The 27,119-nt window shown below is 37.3% G+C and overlaps 1 protein-coding gene across 3 annotated transcripts in view; it reads right to left on the bottom strand.

Moving 5' to 3' along the window:
* ANKRD28 (ankyrin repeat domain 28) overlaps window positions 1–27,119 on the bottom strand; it is a 218,832-nt gene that overhangs the window by 63,702 nt on the left and 128,011 nt on the right. For all 3 annotated transcript variants that reach the window (XM_072651271.1, XM_072651270.1, XM_072651273.1), the window contains 5 exons: window positions 10,508–10,650; window positions 4,809–5,021; window positions 1,866–1,944; window positions 1,040–1,154; window positions 419–501 (listed from right to left, as the gene is read on the bottom strand). In XM_072651271.1, the coding sequence (XP_072507372.1) occupies window positions 419–501; window positions 1,040–1,154; window positions 1,866–1,944; window positions 4,809–5,021; window positions 10,508–10,650 (633 nt within the window). The remainder of the gene's footprint in view (window positions 1–418; window positions 502–1,039; window positions 1,155–1,865; window positions 1,945–4,808; window positions 5,022–10,507; window positions 10,651–27,119) is intronic.

Raw genomic sequence — 27,119 nt, 5'->3', positions numbered from 1 at the left:
AGGCTAACAACCCTTGGTTGTCGATATAAATCTCACCTTGCTCCCAACAAGACAAAATAGTTTATTATAATGAGAGTTTCATCATATATTCAAAGACACAACAAATGTAACAATGGGGAAAAGGCTTTAGGACGCAAACAGTTCCAACTTAACTGTATTTTCTTTTCAAAGACAACTAGTTGGGTTGAATAAATGTAGCAGCCATAAATACTGATCTTTTTTTGTTAGCGCACTTGTGGTTAATTATATTCTTTCATTCTTTAAAAAAGTTCATTTTTAGGATCAAATCTTCAAAATTGTGGTGGGAAAATGTGAGCTTTAGCCACAAACAGAATAAATAGGCATCTTATTTAAATAAGAAAGTATGGTTTTTACATATTCTAGTTTCTTTATATAACAAAATTCATGATTTGCTTACCTGAAGAAAGAAGTTTCCTACAGCAATCTGAAAAACCACTTAATGCTGCCAAATGGAGAGGAAACATTCCATGTATGCCCCGCCTAAAGCAGATATTATGGTATGCTGATTACAATACAGTAAAATATATACATTCTGTTTTCTAAACTCTCTGCGGGGGGGAGGATAAAAACCTTAGTAGTAGAAAATAGACACCACCCTGAGATTCAAGAAAACTACATTTTTCATGTGCATTTCAATTTTGTTCAATTAAAAGAAGTTTTGAAAGGAAAAACTTGTCTTTATTGACGATATATTCTCTTACAGATTAAAAATAACAAAAAGATGGTATCATAATCAGAAAGTTAATGACTAGAAAATCAAACAGCTGTTTGGGGAAAAAAAACAAGAAACAAGGTTTTCTTAAAATACAAAAATTCACCTGATTTTATCACATGTTATCAAATTAATTGACAATAAAGCATTTAAAATAATTGTGTTCACACTCAAGTAGAGGGAATTCAGGCAGACTGATAATCAGGTAACCACTTCTTCATCCAAGTCCCACAACTACCTTTCCCTGAAATAACCAAATTCTCTAGAGTATAATCAGAGTCACTATCCAACTTAAAAATGACTTACTTTGCTGTGTCAGCACCACTTGTAATGAGAGTGTTGATAAGTAGCTCATGGCCATATCGAGCTGCTATGTGCAATGGAGTATTTCCATTCTTATCTTTACAGTCTATTTCTGCTCCTATAATAAAACACATCTAGTCATGTCTATATGGATGCATACCAGGTTATATTAGACAGAAAGGAATAATTTATGGTTTTTTCTCAATTCCTTCTAATTCACAATTTATACTGATATTCAAATATAAACTAAGATGGCAATTCTCTTCCCCAAGTATAACCAGATTCACATTTATATTATTTCAGTAAAGATGCTATTTAAAAGGTTTACTTTTCTGCAAATGGCTAAAGACCCAGCCAATTTAACTCAAAACAAATACTTAATAGGTGCTATGTTCCTATTATTCAAAAAGGATGACTATTGCTTTCTTTAAATAATACACCATGATATTTTAAATTAATACACTGCAACTAGTAAATGCAAAACAGACAGCCATCAATACCTACAATAATAAAACAATTTCTAAATAATGACAAAGAAGTAGATTTATTTCCCACTAACCAAACAAAGAAATCAACTTGAAAAAGGAACTGTCAGTATTTAAGATGACTTTTCTATATGGTAAGAAAAATACAAGAGAAACAATTAAAAACTAATAAAAAAACCAAAAGATACATGAAGTACAGAATTCTTAATGTTTAATGGGATTTGAAACCAACCTTGGAGATATGTGTTCTGTTATGGTAATAACTAATAACATGCAAATGTCTCTTTTTTTAAAAAGATTAATTTAAAACCACATCTGAAAACAGAAACAAAAATACTTTTTACCACTCTGGATAATGGTTTGTGATCTTGAGAATCTGCCATGGATTGCTGTCATGTGTAAGGGTGTCTTCCCATCTTTGCTCTAAAGAAATATAATTAAAAACAACAGTTACTCTACTAGTTGTACTGTTTTGTAATATATGAACAATGGCCAGAACTGAGGCTGGATTTTTTTGTGTATGATGATTGTGCAGCTGTGAAATACTACAATTTGAATGAAGATACTCCAAAGTCTACTAGCAGAAAGAAAGAAAAAAGAACATACACTTTTAAAGAATCAGGCCTCAGCTCGGATCGTTATTAAGGAGACAGTGGAATAAGCATGGACATGGATTTTCAAGTTTGACTCTTTAGAGTGTGGAGCAAGTTTTACCAACATCAGCTCTTTGATTAGACAGGAATCACAGACACTGATTTGCCAGAACAAGTGAGAGCTGAAGATTCAAATAGAAATTGATGTGTTCCAAAGGGATGAAGGATTGCTATAAAATGCTCCTATGTACTGAATTTAAAACAAGATCAAAACTACTCTGACAAAGGTTATATTCAAGAAAATAATGTACAGAGTTTACTATAATACCTCTCCACATATGCTTAAACATCAAGATCCTGTTATAAGCACAAAATTCCTTGCTACGATGATTAAGTAAAATGTTAAAGAAATAAAGGAGTTTTTATACATAACACTAGGTTTGAGAAATTTTAAAAGTGAAAGCAATTAAGTCCCTGAAGGGCAATGAAAGACCTCTGTTGTTTCTAAACTATCATATTTAAAAGGAAATTATTACACAAGAGGCTGAGGGAAGGCATTCAATTATCTGGTCCACTAAGCCTATAATTCAATCATTACTGAACTGTAAATACCTTGGAGATAAGGGGCTTTGGGTTAAGAGAACTGTACTATTTTTTTTATCTCCAGAAACCAACAAAGTGACTAGTAAAAAGCAGTCACTTAACATGCTTGCTAAACTGAAGCACCAACTTGCTATTTATGAAACAAACATATATTTTTGCAACATGTACACGTTGTTACCACTGTTATGAAAGGTTAAAATTCCAAATGCAAAGGCAATATTAATTGCAATTTTGTCATCAATGCAAAATTGTATCAATTTTATTACCTGAACAAAATTTAATGTTGACTATACAAAATCTAAATGAAAGCAATGGAAGAAAGGTGATCAATTTTGGAAAATGGGGAGATTCAATCCTATATTCTATTTCTCTAAGTAATACAGTTTTCAAATTTTATTAGTTTGTCAAAGTCTAAGCTTTAAGAACTATAACTGTGAATTTTTTCTAGTTATTTTTATTGAACTGAATGCCAGCTATCATTAAAGGATCTGTGATTCCCTCCATGAGGTGAGTTTTTCTACTGATGTAGGTGACAAGCCTTTTTACTCCTAAGGATGAACTACTCCAACTCATGAAACTGTCCACTAAGGGGCAAAGAAAACCTCCCAAAGGAGCTACGTTGGTTAGAGATGACAGTTCCATGGTGGGTTTTGCACTCAAAGCCTGGAAACAGCTGCTGGGCTCTAGGACCTAAGTTCTTTAAGAACCCAGTCATCACCAACTTTTATGATAGGTAAAGTGGGCTTTAGTGAAGGCTCCTTATTGTAGTGCTTTTTAAAGTGCAGAGAGCTCAAAAGTAAATAAAAAAATAGAAGCCACTCCAGCTATGCTGTAACCAAAGTTTTTAGAAAACTGTCTCTAGGTATGGAGAGAAGGCAGCAATTGGAAGGCAGTCCAGAAAGGGCCACAAAACAACATCTGTACCTACCAGGATAAAGTTGGCAGCCCAAGTTGTTATTCTTGCTATCTAGGCTACTGGACTTGACTTTTGTTTCATCTGGATTTTAAGGTACTTCAGACTAAGAATAACTACCAGGTAGCTTTTCATGATTGTAATTAGACGGGTCAGTAGCAACAAGCCATTTGCTGCTCTGGAGTGATAGAGATAAAGGTCATACAGAAGCTTCTCTCATTCTCTAGGCAACTGCAACTAATCTCTGGGATGGGGACAAAGACTGGACCTGTGATTTTACTGATGGATGGAGGCACTCCCTCTACTAACTCAAATCAGCATCTGAGAAGTTAACTAACTTGCCCAGGGTACCACAAGACAGCACTGTGTCATCATGATCCCTCCTGTGAAGTGGCTGGTGGTGCAGAGGACAAGGGACTGAGCCAGGAGGCAGAAGAACTGAGTTCAAACCCAGTTCTCAGGCACTCATGAGCTGTGTGATCCTGCCTCAGTTTCCTCAACTACAAAATGGGAACAAATCACAGTGCACCAAAATCACAGGACCATTGTGAAGATCAAATCAGATAATATTTGCAAAGCTCTTAGCACAGTGCCTGGCACACAGCAGGTGCTTAAGAAGTGTGTGGGCTTTTCCCCTTTTATTCTCATTCTCAGTGAGACCCTCAAAATTATTTCCTATGTTCCCTTCTTCAATGAGATCCCAAACACCAACAGTAAGGAATAGTGGCTTAGTACATTGGCAAGAGATTTGTTACCAACATTTAATTAAAGTTGCCTCCTATTTTTTAGGTTTTGATTTATTTATTAATTCTCTAAGTATTTAGGATTTCATTTTGTGGCTGTTTTTGCAGGCCACAAGACCGTGGACTGGCGTATGAAAGCATAATAAATAAATCATGGAACAATCAGTGAAAATATTCCTGAATAATTCAAAGTTAATTAAATTCCACTGAGTGGACAGGATGCTTGAGGTTTTGGTAGCCTGTTTTCCCAGAGAAAAACAAAGAAAAATGACCTCTCAGTGATACAAATTACTAAAATTAAAGTACCTACTTATGAAATGATTTTGTCCAATTAGAGAAAACAAAGTTATTCTTTATACACATTTACAACTCTGATGTAAATATTTAACTTATAAGTAATGATCAAACTTTCAAAAGTCATTGAAAAGACTATACCTTCATGTTCACATCAGCCCCATTCCCAACCAGGAGCTCCAAACACAGGGCACCATGCGTTGATGCTGCAGCAAAATGTAAAGGAGTAAACCCTTTCTCATTTGTTTGATTTACATGAGCACCACAATCCAGAAGCTCATTCACAACCACATCTTGTCCATTATAGCAGGCTACATGGAGAGGTGTATTTCCATAGGCATTTGGTTCATTCATCTGTCAGACAAAGAAGAGAACTGGTGAGCACATCTGCAGTGATTCCTTCTATGCTTGTAATGCTGGATGCAGAGGGAAGAAGTTCTGGGTTCTATTACAAAGCAGTGTAGCCTAATTTCTTTTAAGGCTCATTGAGCCTCCTATCATGGAGATACATGTAATATCTGGACTAGACTGCACTAGCACTCAGGAGACCTGAACTGGAATCCTCTGCTTGAGATACTGGCTGGGTGACCTTGGGCAAGAGCCTTCATCTCTCTGAGTCTCAGTTTCCTCTTCTGTAAAATGGGAAAAATTATACCACCTATGTTACAGGGTTGTTGTGAGGATCAAAGATAAAGAATGTAAATCTGAAAGCATTATAAAAACGCTAGCCAGCTACTATTCCCTGCAGGGCTGTTGACTGTCAAAAGATAGAATGTAAACAAAGCACTACTATAAACATGATACTGGAGAGAGAAACCAATTACTATCAACAACTAACACTTTGAGGGAGTGATTATTATCCTTACTTTAGAGATGAGTAAATGCTGAAAAATAATCAAGTCACACAAGTCCTCCATGGTACAGGCAGAACTCAAACTCAGGACTTCTGCACCTTAAATACACTGTTAATATACTGCATTTACGAAAAAAAGGAATATGTTGTATACCTGAGATAAAATACTTCTGAAACAGACAGTTTTTAAAAAATATTTTCTGAGAAAATACCTGTTAGTAATAAAACAGCATTTTTATATTAAATCACAGAATGCATAGAGAGAACTGAATTTGTACGTATGTATTCATAATGGTTTGATGGATTAACTACAAAACAGAATGATCAGGGAAAGTCTAGAAAAGTACAAAGCAAATTTTCTAAAAAATTTTTTTCAAAATAACATACTCAGTGAATCTTACAAGTTTGACTGAAGACTTGTGACATTAAATTAAAAGTCATAAAAATATATGAACTAAGGCTTTATGTCTAATGGTATTACCTATCACATTTTTCTACTAATAATTAAGCATTTCTCAAACTACACCATTTATCTGAGAATAATTTACAACTCAATTCAAAGGTATAAAATGACAATTCCAGGGTATCTATAATAATTTACATGTTTTATACTTCTCTAAAGAAGTCCCAACAGGTTATTTGCAGTAATGTATTCAAGTATGAATGTGTGTGTGTATGTACGTATGTATATGGACAGATAGACTTAAAACTAAAAATACAAAGAATGGAAAACAAATTTTTAAAACAAATATAATCTATATATTTTTTTGCCCACTTTATATGAAGCAAATGAAATCTGTAGATACTTTCCTGACTTAAAACTTGGCATTTTACAAAAAGGCAAAGAATGAAGAACTCGACCAAATGGAAAGGTTCCTTTTATTTCGATACTCTTGAGTGCTGTGATTTCCATCAATGTTGTGGTCATCATGCTTTCCTGATACTACCAATTCACTTTATATTTTCTATCCCCCCTAGTACATAGTACACAGTGATTGACATTTAGTAGATGCTTAAGAAATGTTTGTTGAATGAATGATTTTGTTCAACATATTTTTGTTCAAGAAAGTTCATTCTATTTAGCACCACAGAATTCACCTGTGTAAAGTGGTAAATATTTGAAAAATAAAAATGATTCTAATGAACAGTTTTCCAAGTATTTTGTTACTGGAGTCTTAGAAAAAAAAATGTGCTTTTCTATATTTCCATTATTAAAGAAATACTGTGGTATACTATCTATATTTCAGTTAAAAAAAACTCAAAATGCTTATACTCAGGGCTCAAAATATATATTAAATGTGCAATATTAGTTTACTTAAAGGTTATATTTAGAAAATATATTTACCCATAAAGCTATGATTTCATATTATATATGAATACAGCAAAAAATTAACTATCTTAAATGTATTAAAATAGTGACAATGAAATTTAAAAAGCATTAGTCAATGAAAAAAACTTAGTATAGGAAGCATAAAATTAAAATCAATGTGTTGTCTAAAAGGATATTTTACTTCAGAATTCAAAAACATGACTTACCAAATGAAATTCTGGAGAAAAGTTATTATTAAACTGAGCCTACATCTTCATATAATGGATGTAAAGATAATTTAATTTAAAAATCATATGAAGACACTGTTGTCAGTACACATCTTCAACTGCTTTCTTTCTCTTTCTAATTTCCTCCTGAAGTCTGTTTCCACACAGCTCATATACTCAAGTTTGTTAATTAACACAAAGAAAAAGAGCCAAAGCAGCTCTTTCTTTTGGGCACAAAACAGTAGTGTGTGTAACACTGATCCGATTTGCTTGAAAAGGTTTGTTGCTTCCTCCAGTTCTCAGTTGTATTTCAGATACCTGAAACTGCTGGATAAGTGAAGTGTTTCTAAGAAGGAATTAGACCGATCATAACAAAACTAACTTTTTTGAAAAGTTGTTCAGTAGGGAGATAGAATCTCCTGGACCCTAGAGCAGTCTGAGGTGAAGAACTTATGACTGCATTTAAAAGAAAAATTTCTTCTGAGTGAAGGTACTCATCCTAGAAGAATACTTTAGGGTACTTTCATCACCTAAGTAAAACTGCCCTCTTTATACTCAATTATCATGTGGAGTACTTAAACTGCAAAATAACCCGCTACAATGTAAGATCTTTGAGGGCAAAAAGTGTCTTTTCCCTCTTTTTTTTTTATCCCTAGCCATGAGCATGTGTCCAGGCACATAGCAGCTGGTTTTTTATTTAAAATTTATTTGTTTACTTTTAGTTTTCAACATTCATTTCTTTCCACTCCTCCCATGACAAAACATCATGCATTCTGATTACCTCCCTTCCCCTAATCTGCCCTCCCTTCTATCACACCCCACCTTCCCTTATCCCCTCCCCATGTGCTCTATCTTCTTGAAGGGCAAGATAGAGTTCTATACCCCATCACCTGTATTTCTTATTTCCCAGTTGCATGTAAAAACAATTTTTAACATTCGATCTTAAAACTTTTGAGTTCTAACTTCTCTCCCTCACTCCCTTCTCACCCACCTCCACTGAAAAGGCAAGCAACTCAATGTTATACATGTGTAGTTGTGCAAAAGACTTCCATAAAAGTCATGTTGTGAAAGACTGTTTCCCTCCATCCTATCCTAGTCCCCCATTTATTCTTTTCTCACTTTTGACCTTGTCCCTCCCCAAAAGCATTTACTTCTAATTAGCCCTTCCTCTCATTTGCCCTCCCTTCTATCATCCCCCCCACTTATCCCCTTCTCCTCTACTTTCCTGTAGTGTAAGATAGATTTTCATACTAAATTGAGTGTGCATGTTATTCCCTCCTTAAGCCAAATGTGATGAGACTAAGCTTCACTTTCCCCCTCTCACCTCCCCCCTTTTCCCCTCCATTGAAAAAGCTTTTTCTTGCCTCTTTTAAGAGAGATAATTTGCCCCATTTCATTTCTCCCTTTCTCCTCCCCACATATTCCTCTCTCACCCCTTAATTTTATTTTTTAGATATCATCCCTTCCTATTCAACTCACCCTGTGCCCTCTGTCTATATGTATATAATCCCTTCAACTACCTAAATACCGAGAAAATTCTCAAGAGTTACAAATATTATCTTTCTATGTAGGAATGCAAACAGTTCAACTTTAATAAGTCCCTTATGACTTTTCTTTCCTGTTTACCTTTTCATGCTTCTCTTGATTCTTGTGTCTGAAAGTCAAATTTTCTATTCAGCTCTGGTCTTTTCATCAAGAAAAAGAAGAAAGTCCTCTATTTCATTGAATGACCATTTTTTCACCTTAAGTTTTATACTCAAGGTTTGCTGGGTAGGTGATTCTTGGTTTTAATCTTGGTTTAATTCTTGGTTTTTTTGACTTCTGGAATATCATATCCAAGTTCATCAATCCCTTAATGTAGAAGCTGCTACATCTTGTGTTATCCTGAATGTATTTCCACAATACTCAAATTGGTTTTTTTTTTCTGGTTGCTTGCAATATTTTCTCCTTGACCTGGGAACTCTGGAATTGGGCTACACTATTCCTAGGAGTTTTCCTTTGGGGATCTCTTTCTGGAGGTGATTGGTGGATTCTTTCAATATTTATTTTACCCTCTGGTTCTAGACTATCAGGGCAGTTTTCCTTGATAATTTCATGAAAGATGATGTCTAGGCTCTTTTTTTGATCTTGGCTTCTAGGTAGTTCCATAATTTTTAAATTGTCTCTCCTAGATCTATTTTCTAGTTCAGTTGTTTTTCCAGTGAGATATTTCACGTTGTCTGCTATTTTTTCATTCCTTTAGCTTTGTTTTATAATTTCTTGATTTTTCATAAAGTCATTAGCTTCCATCTGCTCCATTCTAATCTTTAAGGAATTATTTTCTTCAAGGAGTTTTCGGACCACCTTTTCCACCTGACTAGTTCTGCTTTTCAGGGCATTCTTCTCCTCACTGGCTTTTTGCCATTTGGGTTAGACAATTTTTTAAAGTGTTATTTTCTTCAGCATTTTTTTGGGTCTCCTTTAACAAGCAGTTGACTTGTTTTTCATTTCTTGCATTGATCTCATTTCTCTTCCCAATTTTTGTTCTACTTCTCTTACTTGACTTTTCAAAATCCTTTTTGAGCTCTTCCATGGCCTGAGACCAATTCATATTTTTCTTGGAGGCTTTGGATGGAGGAGCTTTGGACTTTGTTTTCTCCTATTTGTATGCTTTGGTCTTCCTTGTCACCAAAGTAAGATTCTATAGTCTGATTCTTTTTCCGGTTTTTGCTCATTTCCCCAGCCATTTACTTGACTTTTGAGCTCTCTGTCAAGGTAGTTCTCTGCTTCCAGTGGGGGTGAGGGGGTGTACTGTCAGTCACTCGATCCCCTCCACAATCTGTAGGCCTAGAGTTGTCCCTGCTGCTGTTGTGGCTGCCAAGGGTTCCTCCGTCCCCTCCCTGTTCTGCTGCACTGGGGTTGGGGCTGGACCACTCCACTCTCCTGCATTGGTCCCAAAGGCTCTTCCCACTGACCTTCCAATTTATCCTCAGTGTTTTGGGGTCATGAAGTCTGGAAACCACCACAGGTGTGAGAGATTCAGTCTCCCAATGGCCTGCTCGGATCCCCTTTGAGCACACATGGCTCACACTGGACTGTGCTTTGCACCCAGGGTGGCGCAATAGACACTTCCTGGTGACCTTTCAGGCTGTCTTGGGCTAGAGACTTACTTGACTCCATCACTTTGTGGGTTCTGCAGCTCCAGATTTTGTTTAGAGCAATTTTTTACAGCTATTTGGCTGGGCATGGCGAAAGTGCTCTAGAAAGTCTGTGCTGTTACACTGCCATCTTGGCTCTACCCCTATAGTAGTAATAAATATTTAGGAATTTGAAATGAATAATGGCTGTTCTCACACTTGAAGATCATATGCAGAGAAAGGAAAAACCTTAAGAAGCATTTAAAACATGGGGAAAATGTCTACAATCAGTAAATTTTTTTTTACTGTCATTTTCAAAGCTTCCTGGTACTTACATCAACACCAAGATCTAGAAGATACTTCACAACACTGATCATTCCACTAGAAGCAGCAGCATGAAGAGGTGTATAAGATTTCTTATCTTTACATGTTACCTCAGCTCCATGAGCGACAAGCAGTTTCACAACTTCAATGTGACCTGAAATTAATGGGTAAAGATAAATAGTCTGATCTTTCTCAGTGCTGTATTTATCAAGAATAAAGTAAATAAATATAAAATGTTTTCCCCTACTCACTGCTTTTACACATATTGAGGAAATCACTAGATATGTATGACAATCAATAAAGGCAGTTGGGTTTCTAAGGTGAAGGGGACATAAAAGTAAAGAACTGTTATTATATGTGGTGGTATATGGACATATTAATTTGAAGCCTATTTTTATTATGACTAACATGCAATCCATAAACCTTCTAAAATAGCTTAGATACTAGTTTTTATTATGATCTCAGCTTATTTTATTTAAAAATTAAGATTTCTAATACTTTCTGAATTATTTAATCTTACCAGCTTAAAATTTAGAATATTCTTCCATTTAAAATAGTGATACTACTTGATCACTCTACTTCCAGTATCTTTGAGATTCTATAAAAACCTGTAATGAGGGGGCGGAGCCAAGATGGCGGAGTAGAAAGACGCACATACACATAGCTCCGAACCCACAACCCACAGAACGGCTAGAGGGGACCAACCCACGGTGAATTCTGCACCCAGAGGCCACAGAATATTGGAGCGAGGGAGATTTCTGTTCCGGAGAGACCTGCAAACCTCTCGCGGGGGGGTCCTTCTCGCTGTGGACTGGGCGCCGGGACTGGGAGCTGAGTGCAGCCCTGCAGCGGCCGCGACACCGTGAGGAAAAGATCCGAATGGGCTACGGGGACGAGATATCCTGCGGCCACGAGGGTCCCTCCACCCACAGAGGGACCTGTAAACCTCTCGCGGAGGGTCCGTCGCGCTGCAGGCGCGGAGCCCAGCCCGGACCTGCGGCGGCTGCGGCTCCAAGAGGTACAGATCCGAGCAGGCTTTAGGGACGGGATTTCCAGTGGCGGCACAAGCCTCTCCACCCACAGGTGAGAGTCGGTGAGAGAGTCTCTTTGGTGGGTCGAGAGGGGAGTGGGGTGCCCCCATGGCTCGGGCCCCCCCACCCCCGGGAGATAGAAGCTGAGAGGCGGCTGCAGACAGGGGCTCCCCAAGCAGGCGGGAGCCTGGATCCATTGTGGAAGGTCTGTGCATAAACCCCCTGAGGGAACTGGGCCTGAGAGGCGGCCCTGCCCCAACCTGACCATCTGAACTTAATTCTCACACTGAATAGCAGCCCTGCCCCCGCCAAAAGCTCTAAGGCGGGAAGCAGCATTTGAATCTCAGTCCCCAAACGCTGGCTGGGAGGACCAGGAGGCGAGGTGGGTGTGAGGAGAATATTCAGAGGTCAAGCCACTGGCTGGGGAGAATGCCCAGAAAAGGGAAAAGAAATAAAACTATTGAAGGGTACTTTCTCGGAGAAAAGACACCTCCTCCCTTCCTTTCTGACGAGGAAGAACAATGCTTACCATCAGGCAAAGACACAGAAATCAAGGATTCTGTGTCCCAGCCCACCCAATGGGCTCAGGCCATGGAAGAGCTCAAAAAGAATTTTGAAAATCAAGTTAGAGAGGTGGAGGAAAAACTGGGAAGAGAAATGAGAGGGATGAAAGAGAAGCATGAAAAGCAGATCAGCTCCCTGCTAAAGGAGAACCAAAAAAATGTTGAAGAAATTAACACCTTGAAAACTAGCCTAACTCAATTGGCAAAAGAGGTTCAAAAGGCCAATGAGGAGAAGAATGCTTTCAAAAGCAGAATTAGCCAAATGGAAAAGGAGATTCAAAAGCTCACTGAAGAAAATAGATCTTTCAAAACTGGAATGGTACAGATGGACGCTAAGGACTTTATGAGAAAGACAGATATCACAGAACATAGCGCGCAGATTCGAAAAATGGAAGATAATGTGAAATATCTTATTGGAAAAACAACTGACCTGGAAAATAGAATCAGGAGAGACAATGTAAAAATTCTGGGACTACCTGAAAACCATGATCAAAAGAAGAGCCCAGACATCATCTTCCATGAAATTATCAAGGAAAACTGTCCTGAGATTCTAGAACCAGAGGGCAAAATAAATATTCAAGGAATCCACAGAACACCGCTTGAAAGAGATCCAAAAAGAGAAACTCCTAGGAACATTGTGGCCAAATTCCAGAACTCCCAGGTGAAAGAGAAAATATTGCAAGCAGCTAGAAAGAAACAATTCAAGTATGTGGAAATACAATCAGGATAACACAAGATCTAGCACCCTCTACATTAAGGGATCGAAGGGAATGGAATAGGATATTCCAGAAGTCAAAGGAACTAGGACTAAAACCAAGAATCACCTACCCAGCAAAACTGAGTATAATACTTCAGGAGAAAAAATGGTCTTTCAATGAAATGGAGGATTTTCAAATTTTCTTGATGAAAAGACCAGAGCTGAAAAGAAAATTTGAGTTTCTAACACAAGAATGAAGAGAACCATGAAAAGGTGAACAGCAAAGAGAAGTCATAAGGGACTTACTAAAGTTGAACTGTTTACATTCCTACATGGAAAGACAATATTTGGAACTCTTGAAACATTTCAGTATCTGGGTACTAGGTGGGAGTACACACACACACACACATGCACACACGCACACATACATAGAGACAGAGTGCACAGAGTGAATTGAAGAGGATGGGATCATATCTTAAAAAAAAAAATGTAATCAAGCAGTGAGAGAGAAATATTGGGAGGAGAAAGGGAGAAGTTGAATGGGGCAAATTATCTCTCATAAAAGAGGCAAGCAAAAGACTTATTAGTGGAGGGATAAAGAGGGGAGGCAAGAGAAAAACATGAGGTCTACTCTCATCACATTCCACTAAAGGAAAGAATAAAATGCACACTCATTTTGATAGGAAAACCTATCTCATAATACAGGAGAGTGGGGGACAGGGGCACAAGCAGGGTGGGGGGGAGGATGGAGGGGAGGGCATGGGGAGGAGAATACAATCCGAGGTCGACACTCATGGGGAGGGAAAGGATCATAAGAGAATAGAAGTAATGGGGGTCAGGATAGGATGGAGGGAAATATAATTAGTCCTATACAACACAACTAGTATGGAAATCATTTGCAAAACTACACAGATTTGGCCTATATTGAATTGCTTGCCTTCCAAAGGGAAGGGGTGGGGAGGGAGGGAGCTAAAGAAGTTGGAACTCAAAGTGTTAGGATCAAAAGTAATGTTCTCACCACTAGAAAATAAGAAATACAGGGTAAGGGGTCAAGAAAGCTATGTGGCCCTACAGGACAAAAGAGAAGACGGAGACAAGGGCAGGGAGGAAGGATAGAGGAGAGAGCAGATTGGTCACAGGGGCAATTAGAATGCTTGGGTTTGGGGGGGGGAGGGGATAAAAGGGGAGAAAATTTGTAACCCAAAATTTTGTGAAAATAAATGTTAAAAGTTAAATGAAAAAAAAAAAACCAAAAAAAAAAACCTGTAATGATCAGTAATGACCCGGACCAACTTCTTGAATAGTCAAAATTACTAATTAATAAGTACTCAGTATGTGAATATATTTATCTCATCCAAATAATCTCTTACTTGGCCTTTTTCTGTGCAAATCGAACTCCTCACTCTCAATGTTAATATACTGTTCATAATAATGTACATTTTCCCTAAATATTGAATGTGCTTATGTAAAAAATTTTTGTTTTGTGGAGAAAGCATGAACACATGGTCCCTACCAATGTTTCAGACTTCTGTCTTCCATTACCACCTGTACAACATTCTTTACTGTGCAGCTCAATTGATTGGCTCATGTCTTCCTGACATTCCTCTGCAAAGGGGGTGTGTGTGTGTGTGTGTGTCTATTTTCCTCAAATGATTACAATGTCAGTTACAACTATAAGAATTATAGCAGCATTAAGATTCTTAGCAAACCACTCTGTAATGGGGCTTTTACTTACTATAAGATGGTAAAATCAGATAGAGGAAATGGCATTTTAAAGTGTAGTTTGCTCATCACAACATCAGGAAGTGATGATGTAAAATGCCTAAGAGGGGCAGAATTAAGAGAGCAGAATAGCAGGAAGCAATGCAGCTGAGTCCATAATTCCTCCAAACAGACCTACAAAATGCACTAGGATGATTCCTGATAAAGAAATCTAGAAAAGGTTGCAGTGAGTTCTTTGTCTGGACTGGGTCAGCATAGGGATAATGAGTGAGAGGTCTGCTGACACAGGGGGCAGGGTTGGGGTAGTTAAACACTGTGCCTGGAGCACTCCAGTGGCCAGCAGAGGCAGTACACGCAGGCAAGAGGAGGTTCCAGATTCAGACAAGGCCACACCCAGACACAAATGGGATATTATGATGGGGGCAAATGCCATCTGGCAATTTCATCAACCACTACCCAATAATGGGTCATAGATCCAGAGCAGACTGAGAAAAGGATCTACAAATGGGTAGGTAGGGGAGAGGAAATGTAGAATTTCCAGATAGGGAGATTCTGGTGGTACCAATAAAGGAGGAAGTTAGAAGCAAGGAGCAGCAGAGTAGCTCAGATCCCAGGAGCAGAGCAAAGGCTTCAATTCAGCTTCCATCTCCATCTGAAGCCTGTAGAGGAATGTTCAAGCCGAAGGCAACCCTACGGTTCTGTCACTTTCAACCAACCAAACTACCTAGCTGTGATAGGGGCTGAGTGCAGTAGTGATCTTCTGTTGCTGACTGAAAACGCAGGTCAGGAATTTGCAGAGATCACACTAGAAAAACAGTAACCAAATTTCATCCTGGATCAGACTACTCCAGGAGCACAGAAAGCTAGCAGGTCCTTAGCCTGTCCCTGAGATCCTGGAATAACAAATACAACACAAAATGAACACCTCAAGAAAGCATCAACAGGACCAGACCTACCCTCCATAAATGTGGCAGAGCCCAACCCTCGCATCAAGTCTGAAGTCAGGCTGAAAGGACAGGCAAACAAGAAGAACCCCACAATAATAAACAAATGCTCAAGAGTATGATTCCAAAACACCTACAAATAATTCGTCAGAGAAAAATATAGGTTGGGCACAAACTCAATGAGAATTCCAGGAAAAGATGAAGTTAAAAAAAAAAGTGTTAAAACTGTTTTAATAATTGAAATGAGAAATAAATGAGGAGAAAATTGGCAAAGAAATGAGAGCTATGGAACAAAAAACTGGGAATTAACAGCTTGGCACACAAGAAAACCTTGTCTAAGCAACAAACTCCCTGAAAATTAGAATGGACCAAAGAGAAGCCAATGACTCTAAAAGACAACAAGGCATATTAAAACAAAGTGTGAAAAAAACAGAACATGTACATTACCTCATAGCAAAAACAACTGATCTGTTTTAAAAAAGATCAAGGAGAAAAACTTATGAATCATTGAACTATCCAACAAATGCTGCCCATTTCACATTCAATGAAAATGTAAAACTACAGAAAGAATCCACTAGTTATGTCCTGAAAGAAAACCTAAAATGAAAACATCCAGGAACATCACAGCCAAAATCCGGAATTGTTAAGTCAAAGAAATAATATTGCAAGCAACCAGAAAAAAATGAATTCAAATATTAAAGAGCCACAGTCATGCTCACCTGCACTTCAGTAGACACCACTATAAAGCAGTGAGGAGCTTGGAATACTATTTTCCAGAAGGCAAAGGATACAAGTTTACAACAAAGAACAACTTGCCCAGCAAAACTGAGAACAATGGTACGGAGGAATGCACCTTTGAGGAAATAGAGCTTCAAAGCATTCTTAAAGAAAAGATCCAAGCTGTGTAGAAACTCTTAAGTTCAAACACAGCAGAGAAAGGAAACATAAAAAGGTAAAGATGAATGAACAATGATAATGAACTGAAAAAGGATAAACTGCTTACTTTCAAATACATGTGTCTGCTCTGAATCCTAGCATCATCAAGGGACATGGAGCCAGAATAATTAGACAAGGCCTAAGCTGAGAGTGGTTCTGCTGAATTACTTGGTATCTTGATCTTAACAGAAGAATGGAAAGAGGGGAAGAAGAACACACAGAGGAAAAGGAAGGTTGGGAACATTAACTTGAATAACGGGTATCTTAACAAACACAGCCAACACTTCAACCTCACTCTTATCTGAACAGGTCAAAGGGGCTGCCCATAAACCGGAGAATGGCTGAACAAGCTATGGTATATAGATATGATGGAATATTATTGCACCGTAAGAAATGATGAAGGGAATGACTTGGAGAAACCTAAGAAGACATATAACTTAATGAAGGAAAGGGATCTGTTTTTCTTTAGGTCTCAAGTGTGTGTCTGGGAGGCAGGGAGATGGAAGTAAAAAGGGGTGATGGTGCGGGAAGGTGAGAAGGCAGATTTTTGCTTATTGAAAATAATGAAATATAATTTATTTAAAAATGTAAAATCCCAGTGGATACAGATAAAATGCATTGGGCTGTTGTAAATTTGTGGAGCTACATTCTAGAATGTCAATATGTAGCCTACTCTTGCTTTGTGTGTCTATATTTCTCCACATTAAATGAAATATTCACAGTCTTCCTGTTCTTTTTATGAAATATCATGGACAACATAGTACAATGTTTCAGATCAATATTTAACTTGAGCCTAAGAGATAACATCATTTAAATATTGATAAAAACATAGTAGAAAACATAATAGATAATTTTAACACATAAAACTGAAAAGTTTCTACAAAAACAAAATCCATATACCTAGATCATAAGGGAAGCTATTGATTAGGGAAAAATCTTTGCAACCAACATCTCTGAGATGTTTATAACTATATGAAAGACTATGCGAATCACCAACAATCCACATCTTCAACATTTCCCTTAATACATAGCAAAGTGTCAAAGAGGGCAACTTAGAAATGCAACTGAAGATGCATTTGCTATCACACTATCAATGAAAATGTACTGTACCAAACATTTGTGATAAGAGAGTGACTAAAACGTTGCTTCACTTGTCCAAGACAGAAAAAAGGTCCCACATATAACAAACAATGGGCATTTATTGGGAACTTAAATACCAGTCTCTATAAGCCCAGGGAAAATACAGATAAAAGTGAAAAGAGCCTCAGCTCTTAGATTATATTAGATTATAATCTATTAGAAATTATTATAATTATAATTATATATATAATTACGTATTATATATATAATTATAATTATTATAATTATAATAAGAAATTATAATCTATTAGAAATTAGAAATAAATATTAGATTATAATCTAATAACACTTCTGATAAGAGTAAAAACCTGGAAATTAAGTAATAATCATTGATTGGGGAATATTTGTAAAAATAATAGAATATCACTGTACTGCAATAAAAATGATGTTATGAACAGGAAACATTTATATGTATGGCGCTAGACTAAGCACTTATAACTGTTATCCTCGTAACAACCCTGGGAGGTAGCTGGCTACTCTTATTCCCCATTTTAGAGCTGAAGAAACCGAGGCAGACAGAGGTGAAATGATTTACCCAGGGTCAGAAAGCTAGTATCTCAGGCTACAGGAATTCAGATCCTCCTGATTCCAGGTCTAGCATATCTATCTATGCTATCTACTGTGCCACCAGCTACCCCAGAAAAAAGAAAAGATAAATGCAATGAACTAGAAAAAAAAATCACAAGAATTAAATGAAGAGATATAAAACTGACTCAAGTAGAGGCAAATAATATATACAAGTGAAAAATGGAAATGGAAATGAAATTATCACTACCAAGTTCAGCATGAAAAGACCTGAGAAAAAGTACTTCTTTCTTTCCCTTCTTTGCAAAGATGGATGACTGGAGGGGGAAGGGGAAGGGAAGAAGGAGACAAGGGAAGGAAATGGAGGGACAGAATACTGCATATAGTCAGCCACAACTGATATGATGGTGTGTTTGTTACAAAAGAATCCACTGGGAGGGCAGGAAAAAGATGTATGCAGAAAGGACTGTGAAACAAAAATGTACAGGTTAAAAAAAAACAAACACAAAAAATGCTTTCTTAAACCATGGACAAACCCCTACCAACACTGAATTTATATATTTAATGACCAGTAACAACAACAACAACAAAATCATTAATTTTTTAAAAAATAGAACTAAGAACTGTTTCAATAACTTTAAACAACTGGGGCACAGGGAACAGAGTCCTGCACTGGAGTCAGGAAGTTTTTGGTTTTTATTAGTATTACAAAGAAACTGCTGATGATTTAGGTGGATGTACTTCATATTCTACAAGTTTGAAGCTATTGTTTCAATTAATTTTTAGTTGACACTTTAGGGTTAAGTACATAACATCTGGAAAAAGCATTAATTTTGTTTTTGCTTTACCTACATTAATGCTTCAATTTCTCTTTTCTTGTTTTATTGATATGGCCAACATTTCTGGTACTGAGTTAAATAGAAATGGTGACAATGGACAACTGGTTTCACCCTCAATTTACTAGAAAGTTTTTCTTTAATACAAAAATTGTAGCTCCTGCTTTTACATAAATATTACCTATCATTTTAAGTCTTACTTCTATGTTTTCTAAGTGTTTTTTTAACAGAAATGGACATTCTATTTTATCAAAAGCCTTTCCTCTACCTAGTGACATTCTCTTGATTTTATTACTATGACTGAATTTATAGTTTTCCTAATTTTAAACCAACCCTGCCTGAATTCGTGGTGTAAAGCCAACTTATCATTAACCTCTTTTGCTAATATTTATAATTTAGACTGTAAGCTGCTTAAGGGCAAGGACTGTCCTTTGCCTCTTCGTGTACATCTAGATCCTAGCATGGTGCCTGGCACAACAGGGACTTAATACATGTTTTTCATATTTGTTCATTAGGGATATTGGTCTATCGCTTTATTTATCTGTTTTGACTCTTCCTGGTTGATATGTCAGGACCCTATCTTTATCAAAAAGGAATTTGGTAAGATCTTTTGCAAACAATTTATGTAATATTATAATTAATCATTTTTTGAATGGTTGATAAGAATTTATTTGTAAATATAACTGCAAATGGAAAAGACTGAAATGACTGGCAAAATATTAATTGCTCATGGATAGGACAAGCCAATATAATGAGATTTACAATATTACCTAAATTATTATTCAATGTTATATTAATCAAAACTAGAAAAGGATTACTTTATAGAACTAGAAAAATTAATAATGAAATTAGAGGCAGCTAGATGGTACAATGGAAAGTGCTGCGTTTGGAGTCAGAAATTCAGAAGCTCCAATCCGGCCTCAGACACTTTCTAGCTGTGTGATGCTGGGCAAGTCACTTAATTCTGTTTACCTCAGTTCGTCATCTGTAAAATGAGCTGGAGAAGGAAATGACAAATCACTTCGGTACCCTTGCCAAGAAAACCCAAATGGTGGGGGCGGAGCCAAGATGGCGGAGTGAAAGCAACGACTCACCTAAGCTCCTGGAAAAACTCCTCTGGATATCTCTGAAAGGAGAATCTGACCAGACTTTGGAGGTGTAGAATCCAGTGGGTGACAGACTTTGACAGATTCAGAGCCCAGGTTAGACTGGAAGGTCCACGGGAAGGATCTGTTCCGCGGGGGTAAGCCCCCAGCGCACAGCGCAGCGCAGTCAGTGAAGCAGGGCAGAAGGGACCTGAGAAACCCGAGAGTGGTGGGCGAAACCAGCGGAGCAGGAGACAAACCAAACCGAGCCGGTGAGAGCCGCTGAGCGCCAGACATCAGCGCAGCAGCCCTTGAAACCTTCAGCCTGAAGACTAAACTTCGGTAAGTCAACTACTTGAACTTCCAGGAGCTAGGATGGCGGAGTGATCAGTAAATGCTCTCTCCTCCCCCCCGATGACCGTGAAAAAACCATAAAATTCTTCCCCAGATAAATTCTGGATCAGCAGAAGGGGGCAAATAGTCTCATAACACCAGAGGCTAGAAAAATAGCAAAGGGGGATTCTTCCTACTGTGGCGGAGGCGATCTGGAAGGACAGACGACCCAGGGCAGAGAAAATTCGCACTGAGACCCAGGCAAGCCTCAGAGATGGGAGACAAGCCCCAGGAGGGGCGGGAACACGCGTTAGCTTCCAGGCTGCCCCAGCCCTCCAGGGCAAAAGGGAAGACAATAGGGAAGCTGGGATCACCATCCCCTGACCTTGCCTTTGCCTCAGGTCAGCTGAGGAGATCTCCTGAGACCAGACCACCCCTCCCACACACCTAACAATCTAACTCCAGGGTTGATCTGGGAAACAACAACAACAACAAAAAAGCCTGCTTTTAGCCTAGACACATCAGCTCAATTTAAAAGATCTGTATCTTCTGACTGAAAGAACCAGAAGCTACAACACTCAGCCAACATCATGAATCGGAAAAAGCAGACAAAAAGTGAAAAAACCATAGAATCCTTCTATGGGGACAAGGACCAAAACACAAACACCAAAGAGGTCAGAGCTGAGACTGTACTTCCATCTGAAACCTCAGATGGGACTATGAATTTCTCGTAAGCACAACTAGATTACCTGGAACATCTGAAGGAGGATATAAAAGAAAAACTGGCCAATGATTTTAAAATTATAAAAAAAGAATTCACTGATGAGAACATCACTCTGAAAAGGAAAATTGAACAAATGGAAAAGGAAGTTCAAAAATTAACTGGAGAGAATAATTCCCTAAAAGGAAGAGTTAATCAAACGAAAAAGGAAACCCAAAACCTAATTGGGAAAATTGATCAGATGGAAAAGGAAACCCAAAACCTAACTGGGAAAATTGGTCGAATGGAAAAAGAACTACAAAAATTAAATGGAGAAAATAGCTCCTTAAAGGGAAAAATTGGTCAGATGGAAAAGGAGATGCAAAAGCTAACTGAAGAAAACACTACGATGAAGATTAGAATTGGGCAAGTAGAAACTAATGACTCAATGAGGCAACAAGAATCAGTCAAACAAAATCTAAAGAATGAAAAGATAGAAGAAAATGTAAAATATTTAATTGGAAAAACAACTGACCTGGAAAATAGATCCAGGAGAGAAAATTTAAGAATTATTGGCCTGCCAGAAACCCATGATGAAGAAAAGAGTCTGGACAATATCTTCCAGGAAATCATCAAGGAAAACTGCCCAGAAGTACTAGACTCAGAGGGCAAAATAGTCATCGAAAGAATCCACCGTTCCCCTCCCGAAAGGGATCCCAAACTCAAAACCCCAAGAAATATAGTTGCCAAATTCCAGAGCTATCAGGTGAAGGAGAAAATACTACAAGCAGGCAGAAAGAAACAATTCAAATATCAAGGACACACAGTCAGGATCACACAGGACCTTGCAGCTTCTACATTAAAAGATCGAAAGAACTGGAACCCAATATTCCGTAAGGCAAAGGAGTTGGGACTTCAGCCAAGGATCAACTACCCAGCAAAGTTCAGCATAACATTTCAGGCAAGGAGAAAGTCATTCAACGAAATAAGGGATTTCCAGAGCTTCCTGACCAAAACACCAGAACTCAATAGACAATTTGATCTTCAAATGCAGGTCTCCAGAGAATCATAAAAAGGTAAACAGAGGGGAAAAAACAAAAATAAAAACTTGCTACTCAATTAGGGCAAACTGTTTACCTCCCTATAAGGGAAGATGATACCTGTTAATCTTGAGAATTGTGCAGCTATTATGATAAAAGAGATATATGTAGAGGGAACAGGCATAAAGTAAATGATGTCATGTCAAAAATATGATTTAAGTATGAGAAGGGATTGTAATAGGAGGTGTGAAAAGGGGGAAGCAGAAAATGGCAAATTATATCACAGGAAGAAGTACAAAACTATAGTAGAGGGAAGGAGGGGAAGGAGATGAGCATTGTCTGAGAGGTACTCTCATCTGATTTGTTCAAAGGAGGGAACAATAATCTTAAGTAGATAATCCTAACTAGCTCTACAGGTAGTAGGAGGGGAAGGGGGAAGAAAGGGGAGGGTGGCTAAAAGGGAGGAAAGAAGCAATAAGAGTAAAAGGGAGTAAAAGGGAGGGGGGCTAAAAGAAGGAGGGGAAGGCTGCAGGAGGAGGGGGAGAAAAGTGAGTACTATTGAGGAGGGGAAGGGAGACGGGAGAGCTAAAAGCACAAATGGTGGGAAAGAGGTTGGAGGGAAATACACAGATTGTAATCATAACTGTGAATGTGAATGGAATGAACTCTCCCATAAAACGGAGACGGATAGCAGAATGGATTAAAAGCCATAATCCAACAATATGCTGCTTACAAGAAACACATTTGAAACGGGGGGGATACACATAGGATAAAGGTCAAAGGATGGAGCAGAATATATTGTGCTTCAGCTCATGTAAGAAAGGCAGGAGTAGCAATCCTAATCTCAGACAAAGCAAAAGCAGAAATAGATCTAATCAAAAGGGATAGGGATGGAAACTATATCCTGCTAAAAGGCACCATAGACAATGAAGCAATATCATTACTAAACATGTATGCTCCAAGTGGTATAGCATCCAGATTCTTAGAGGAGAGGTTGGGGGAGTTGAAGGAAGAAATTGATAGCAAAACTATACTAGTGGGGGACCTCAACCTCCCCCTCTCTGAACTCGATAAGTCCAACCTCAAAATAAACAAGAAAGAGGTTAAGGAGGTAAATAAAACTCTGGATAAGGTAGATATGATAGATCTTTGGAGAAAATTAAATGGGAATAGAAAGGAATATACCTTTTTCTCAGCGGTACATGGAACATTTACAAAAACTGACCATGTACTAGGACATAAAAATCTCACAATCCAGTGCAGAAAGGTAGAGATAATCAATGCATCCTTTTCAGATCATAATGCATTAAAAATTACATGTAATAAAAGGCCATGGAAAGAGAAACCAAAAATCAATTGGAAACTAAATAATCTAATTCTAAAGAAGGATTGGGTTAAAGAAGAAATCATAGAAACAATCAACAACTTCATTCAAGAGAATGACAATAGTGAGACAACATACCAAAACTTATGGGACACTGCAAAAGCAGTTATTAGGGGAAGTTTTATATCTCTGAATGCTTACATAAATAAAATAGAGAAAGAGGAGATCAATGACTTAGGCATGCAGTTGAAAAAGCTAGAAAAAGAACAAATTGAAAATCCCCAAGTAAATACCAAATTAGAAATACTGAAAACCAAAGGAGAGATTAATAAAATTGAAATTAAGAAAACTATTGAATTAATAAATAAAACCAATAGTTGGTTTTATGAAAAAACTAATAAAATTGATAAACCTTTGGTCAATCTGATTTAAAAAAAGAAAGAAGAAAATCAAATTACTAATATTAAAAATGAAAGGGGTGAACTCACCTCCAATGAGGAGGAAATTAAAACAATAATTAGAAACTACTTTGCCCAACTTTATGCCCACAAATTCGATAATCTAAACGAGATGGATGAATATTTTAAAAAATACAAATTGCCCAGATTAACAGAAGAGGAAGTTGAATACTTAAACAACCCCATCTCAGAAAAAGAAATTGAACAAGCCATCAATGAACTCCCTAGGAAAAAATCTCCAGGGCCAGATGGATTCACAAGTGAATTCTATCAAACATTTAAAGAACAGTTAATTCCAATACTACATACACTATTTTTGAAAATTGGGGAAGAAGGAGTCCTCCCAAATTCTTTCTATGATACAAATATGGTTTTGATACCCAAACCAGGAAGAGACAAAACAGAGAAAGAAAATTATAGACCAATTTCCCTAATGAATATAGATGCAAAAATTTTAAATAAGATTTTAGCAAAACGAATACAGCATCTTATCACGAGATTAATACATTATGATCAGGTAGGATTCATACCAGGACTACAGGGCTGGTTCAATATTAGGAAAACTATTAGCATTATCGATCATATCAACAACAAAGCTAACAAAAACCACATGATTATCTCAATAGATGCAGAAAAAGCTTTTGACAAAATACAACACCCATTCCTACTAAAAACACTGGAGAACGTAGGAATAAAGGGAACTTTCCATAAAATAATAAGTAGTATCTATCTAAAACCTTCAGCAAGCATTATATGCAATGGGGATAAGCTAGACGCATTCCCAATAAGATCAGGGGAGAAACAAGGTTGTCCATTATCACCACTATTATTCAATATGGTACTAGAAATGTTAGCTGTAGCAGTTAGACAAGATAAAGATATTCAAGGAATAAGAATAGCCAAAGAAGAAACTAAGTTATCACTCTTTGCAGATGATATGATGATTTACCTAGAGAATCCCAGAGATTCAAGTATAAAATTACTTGAATTAATAAACAACTTTGGCAAAGTTGCAGGTTACAAAATAAACCCACACAAATCTTCTGCGTTCCTATATATTAGCAACAAAGTCCAACAGCAAGAGATAGAAAGAGAAATCCCATTTAAAGCTAGGGTAGACAGTATAAAATACTTAGGAGTCTACCTGCCAAAACAAACCCAGGGATTATATGAACACAATTACAAGACACTTTTTGCACAAATAAAGTCAGATTTAAGTAAGTGGAAAAACATTAGTTGCTCATGGGTAGGCCGTGCTAATATAATAAAAATGACAATTCTACCTAAATTAATATACTTATTTAGTGCCATACCGATTAAACTATCAGACAATTACTTTCTAGAGCTGGATAAAATAATATCAAAATTCATTTGGAAAAACAAAAGGTCCAGAATATCAAAGGGACTAATGAAAAGAAATGCTTGGGAAGGTGGCCTAGCGCTACCAGACCTCAAACTCTACTATAAAGCAGCAATTATCAAAACCACTTGGTATTGGCTAAGAAACAGAGAGGTAGACAAGTGGAATAGACTTGGCACTCAAGATGCAGTAGGCAAGGAATATAGCAACCTTCCGTTTGATAAACCCAAGGACCCCAGCTTCTGGGATAAGAACTCATTGTTTGACAAAAATTGCTGGGAAAACTGGATAACAGTGTGGCGGAAATTAGGCATAGACCCATACCTGACACCGTACACAAGAATAAAGTCCAAATGGGTACATGATTTAGGTATAAAGATTGATACCATGAATAAACTGGAAAAGCAAGGAATAGTGTATTTATCAGATCTATGGAGAAGGGAAGAATTCTTTACTAAAGGAGAGATAGAAAGCATTATGAAATGCAAAATGGATAACTTTGATTACATTAAACTGAGAAGTTTTTGCACAACCAAACCCAATGCAACCAAAATCAGGAGGGATGTAGTAAATTGGGAAAGAATTTTTACAGCTAAGCTCGGGGATAAAGGCCTCATTTCTAGAATATGTAGAGAACTGACCCAAATGTATAATCATACAAGTCATTCCCCAATTGATAAATGGTCAAAGGATGTGAACAGGCAATTTTCAGAGGAAGAAATTAAAGCTATCTATAATCATATGAAAAAATGCTCTAAATCACTATTGATTAGAGAGATGCAAATCAAAACAACTCTGAGGTACCACATCACACCTATAAGATTGGCAAACATGACAGAACAAGAAAATGATAAATGCTGGAGAGGATGTGGGAGAGTTGGAACACTAATTCATTGTTGGTGGAGCTGTGAGCGCATCCAACCATTCTGGAGAGCAATTTGGAACTATGTCCAAAGGGCTACAAAAATGAGCATACCCTTTGACCCAGCAATATTGCTACTAGGACTATATCCCCAAGAGATCATAAAAATGGGAAAGGGTCCCACATGTACAAAAATATTTATAGCAGCACTCTATGTAGTTGCCAAAAACTGGAAGTCAAGGGGATGTCCATCAATTGGGGAATGGCTGAATAAATTGTGGTATATGAATGTAATGGAGTACTATTGTGCCATAAGAAATGATGAACAGGAGGACTTCAGAGAGGCCTGGAAAGACTTATATGACCTGATGCTGAGTGAAAGGAGCAGAACCAGGAGAACTTTGTGCACAGCAACGACCACAGTGTGTGAGAGTTTTTTCTGGTAGACTTGGATTTTTGTAATAACGCAAAAACTTCTTATAAAAAAAAAAAAAATCCCAAAGGTGGTTCTCAAGGCAAGATGCCTTCCACACTCAGAGAAAGAAATATGGAAGTCACTCACAAAATGTAGCAGATCATGTTTGTGTATGTGTATGTGTTTGTGTATCATGTTCTGATTTGTTATACGATTTCTTTCATTTATCTTAGTCTGACTACATAGCATGACTATAGTGAAAATATACTCAATAGGAAAGTATATATAGAATCTATACAGAAGTGTATGCAGTCGCGGGGAGGGAGGGGGGTAGCGGGGGGTAGGTGAGGGGGGTAAAAATCTCAATTGTATGGCAGTGATTGTTAAACATTAAAAAATAAAAATAAAATTAAAAAAAAATAAAATAAAATAAAAAAAGAAAAAAAAAAGAAAACCTAAATGGTGTTACGAAGAGTCGAACAGGACTAAAATGACTGAACAACAAAATAATGAAATTCATATGGAGGCAAAAAAGTCAAGAACCTCAAAAGAAATAATGAAAAGAAATGGTCGAGCTGTACACGATTTTAAACCATACAGAAAGTAGTAATTATAAAAACAATCTGATACTCTTTAAAAAAATAAGAGACCA

The sequence above is a fragment of the Notamacropus eugenii genome, chromosome 3 (genome assembly GCF_028372415.1).
Source record: "Notamacropus eugenii isolate mMacEug1 chromosome 3, mMacEug1.pri_v2, whole genome shotgun sequence".
In the NCBI taxonomy this organism is placed as follows: Eukaryota; Metazoa; Chordata; class Mammalia; order Diprotodontia; family Macropodidae; genus Notamacropus; species Notamacropus eugenii.
This window is presented reverse-complemented; position numbering and strand designations above follow the sequence as displayed.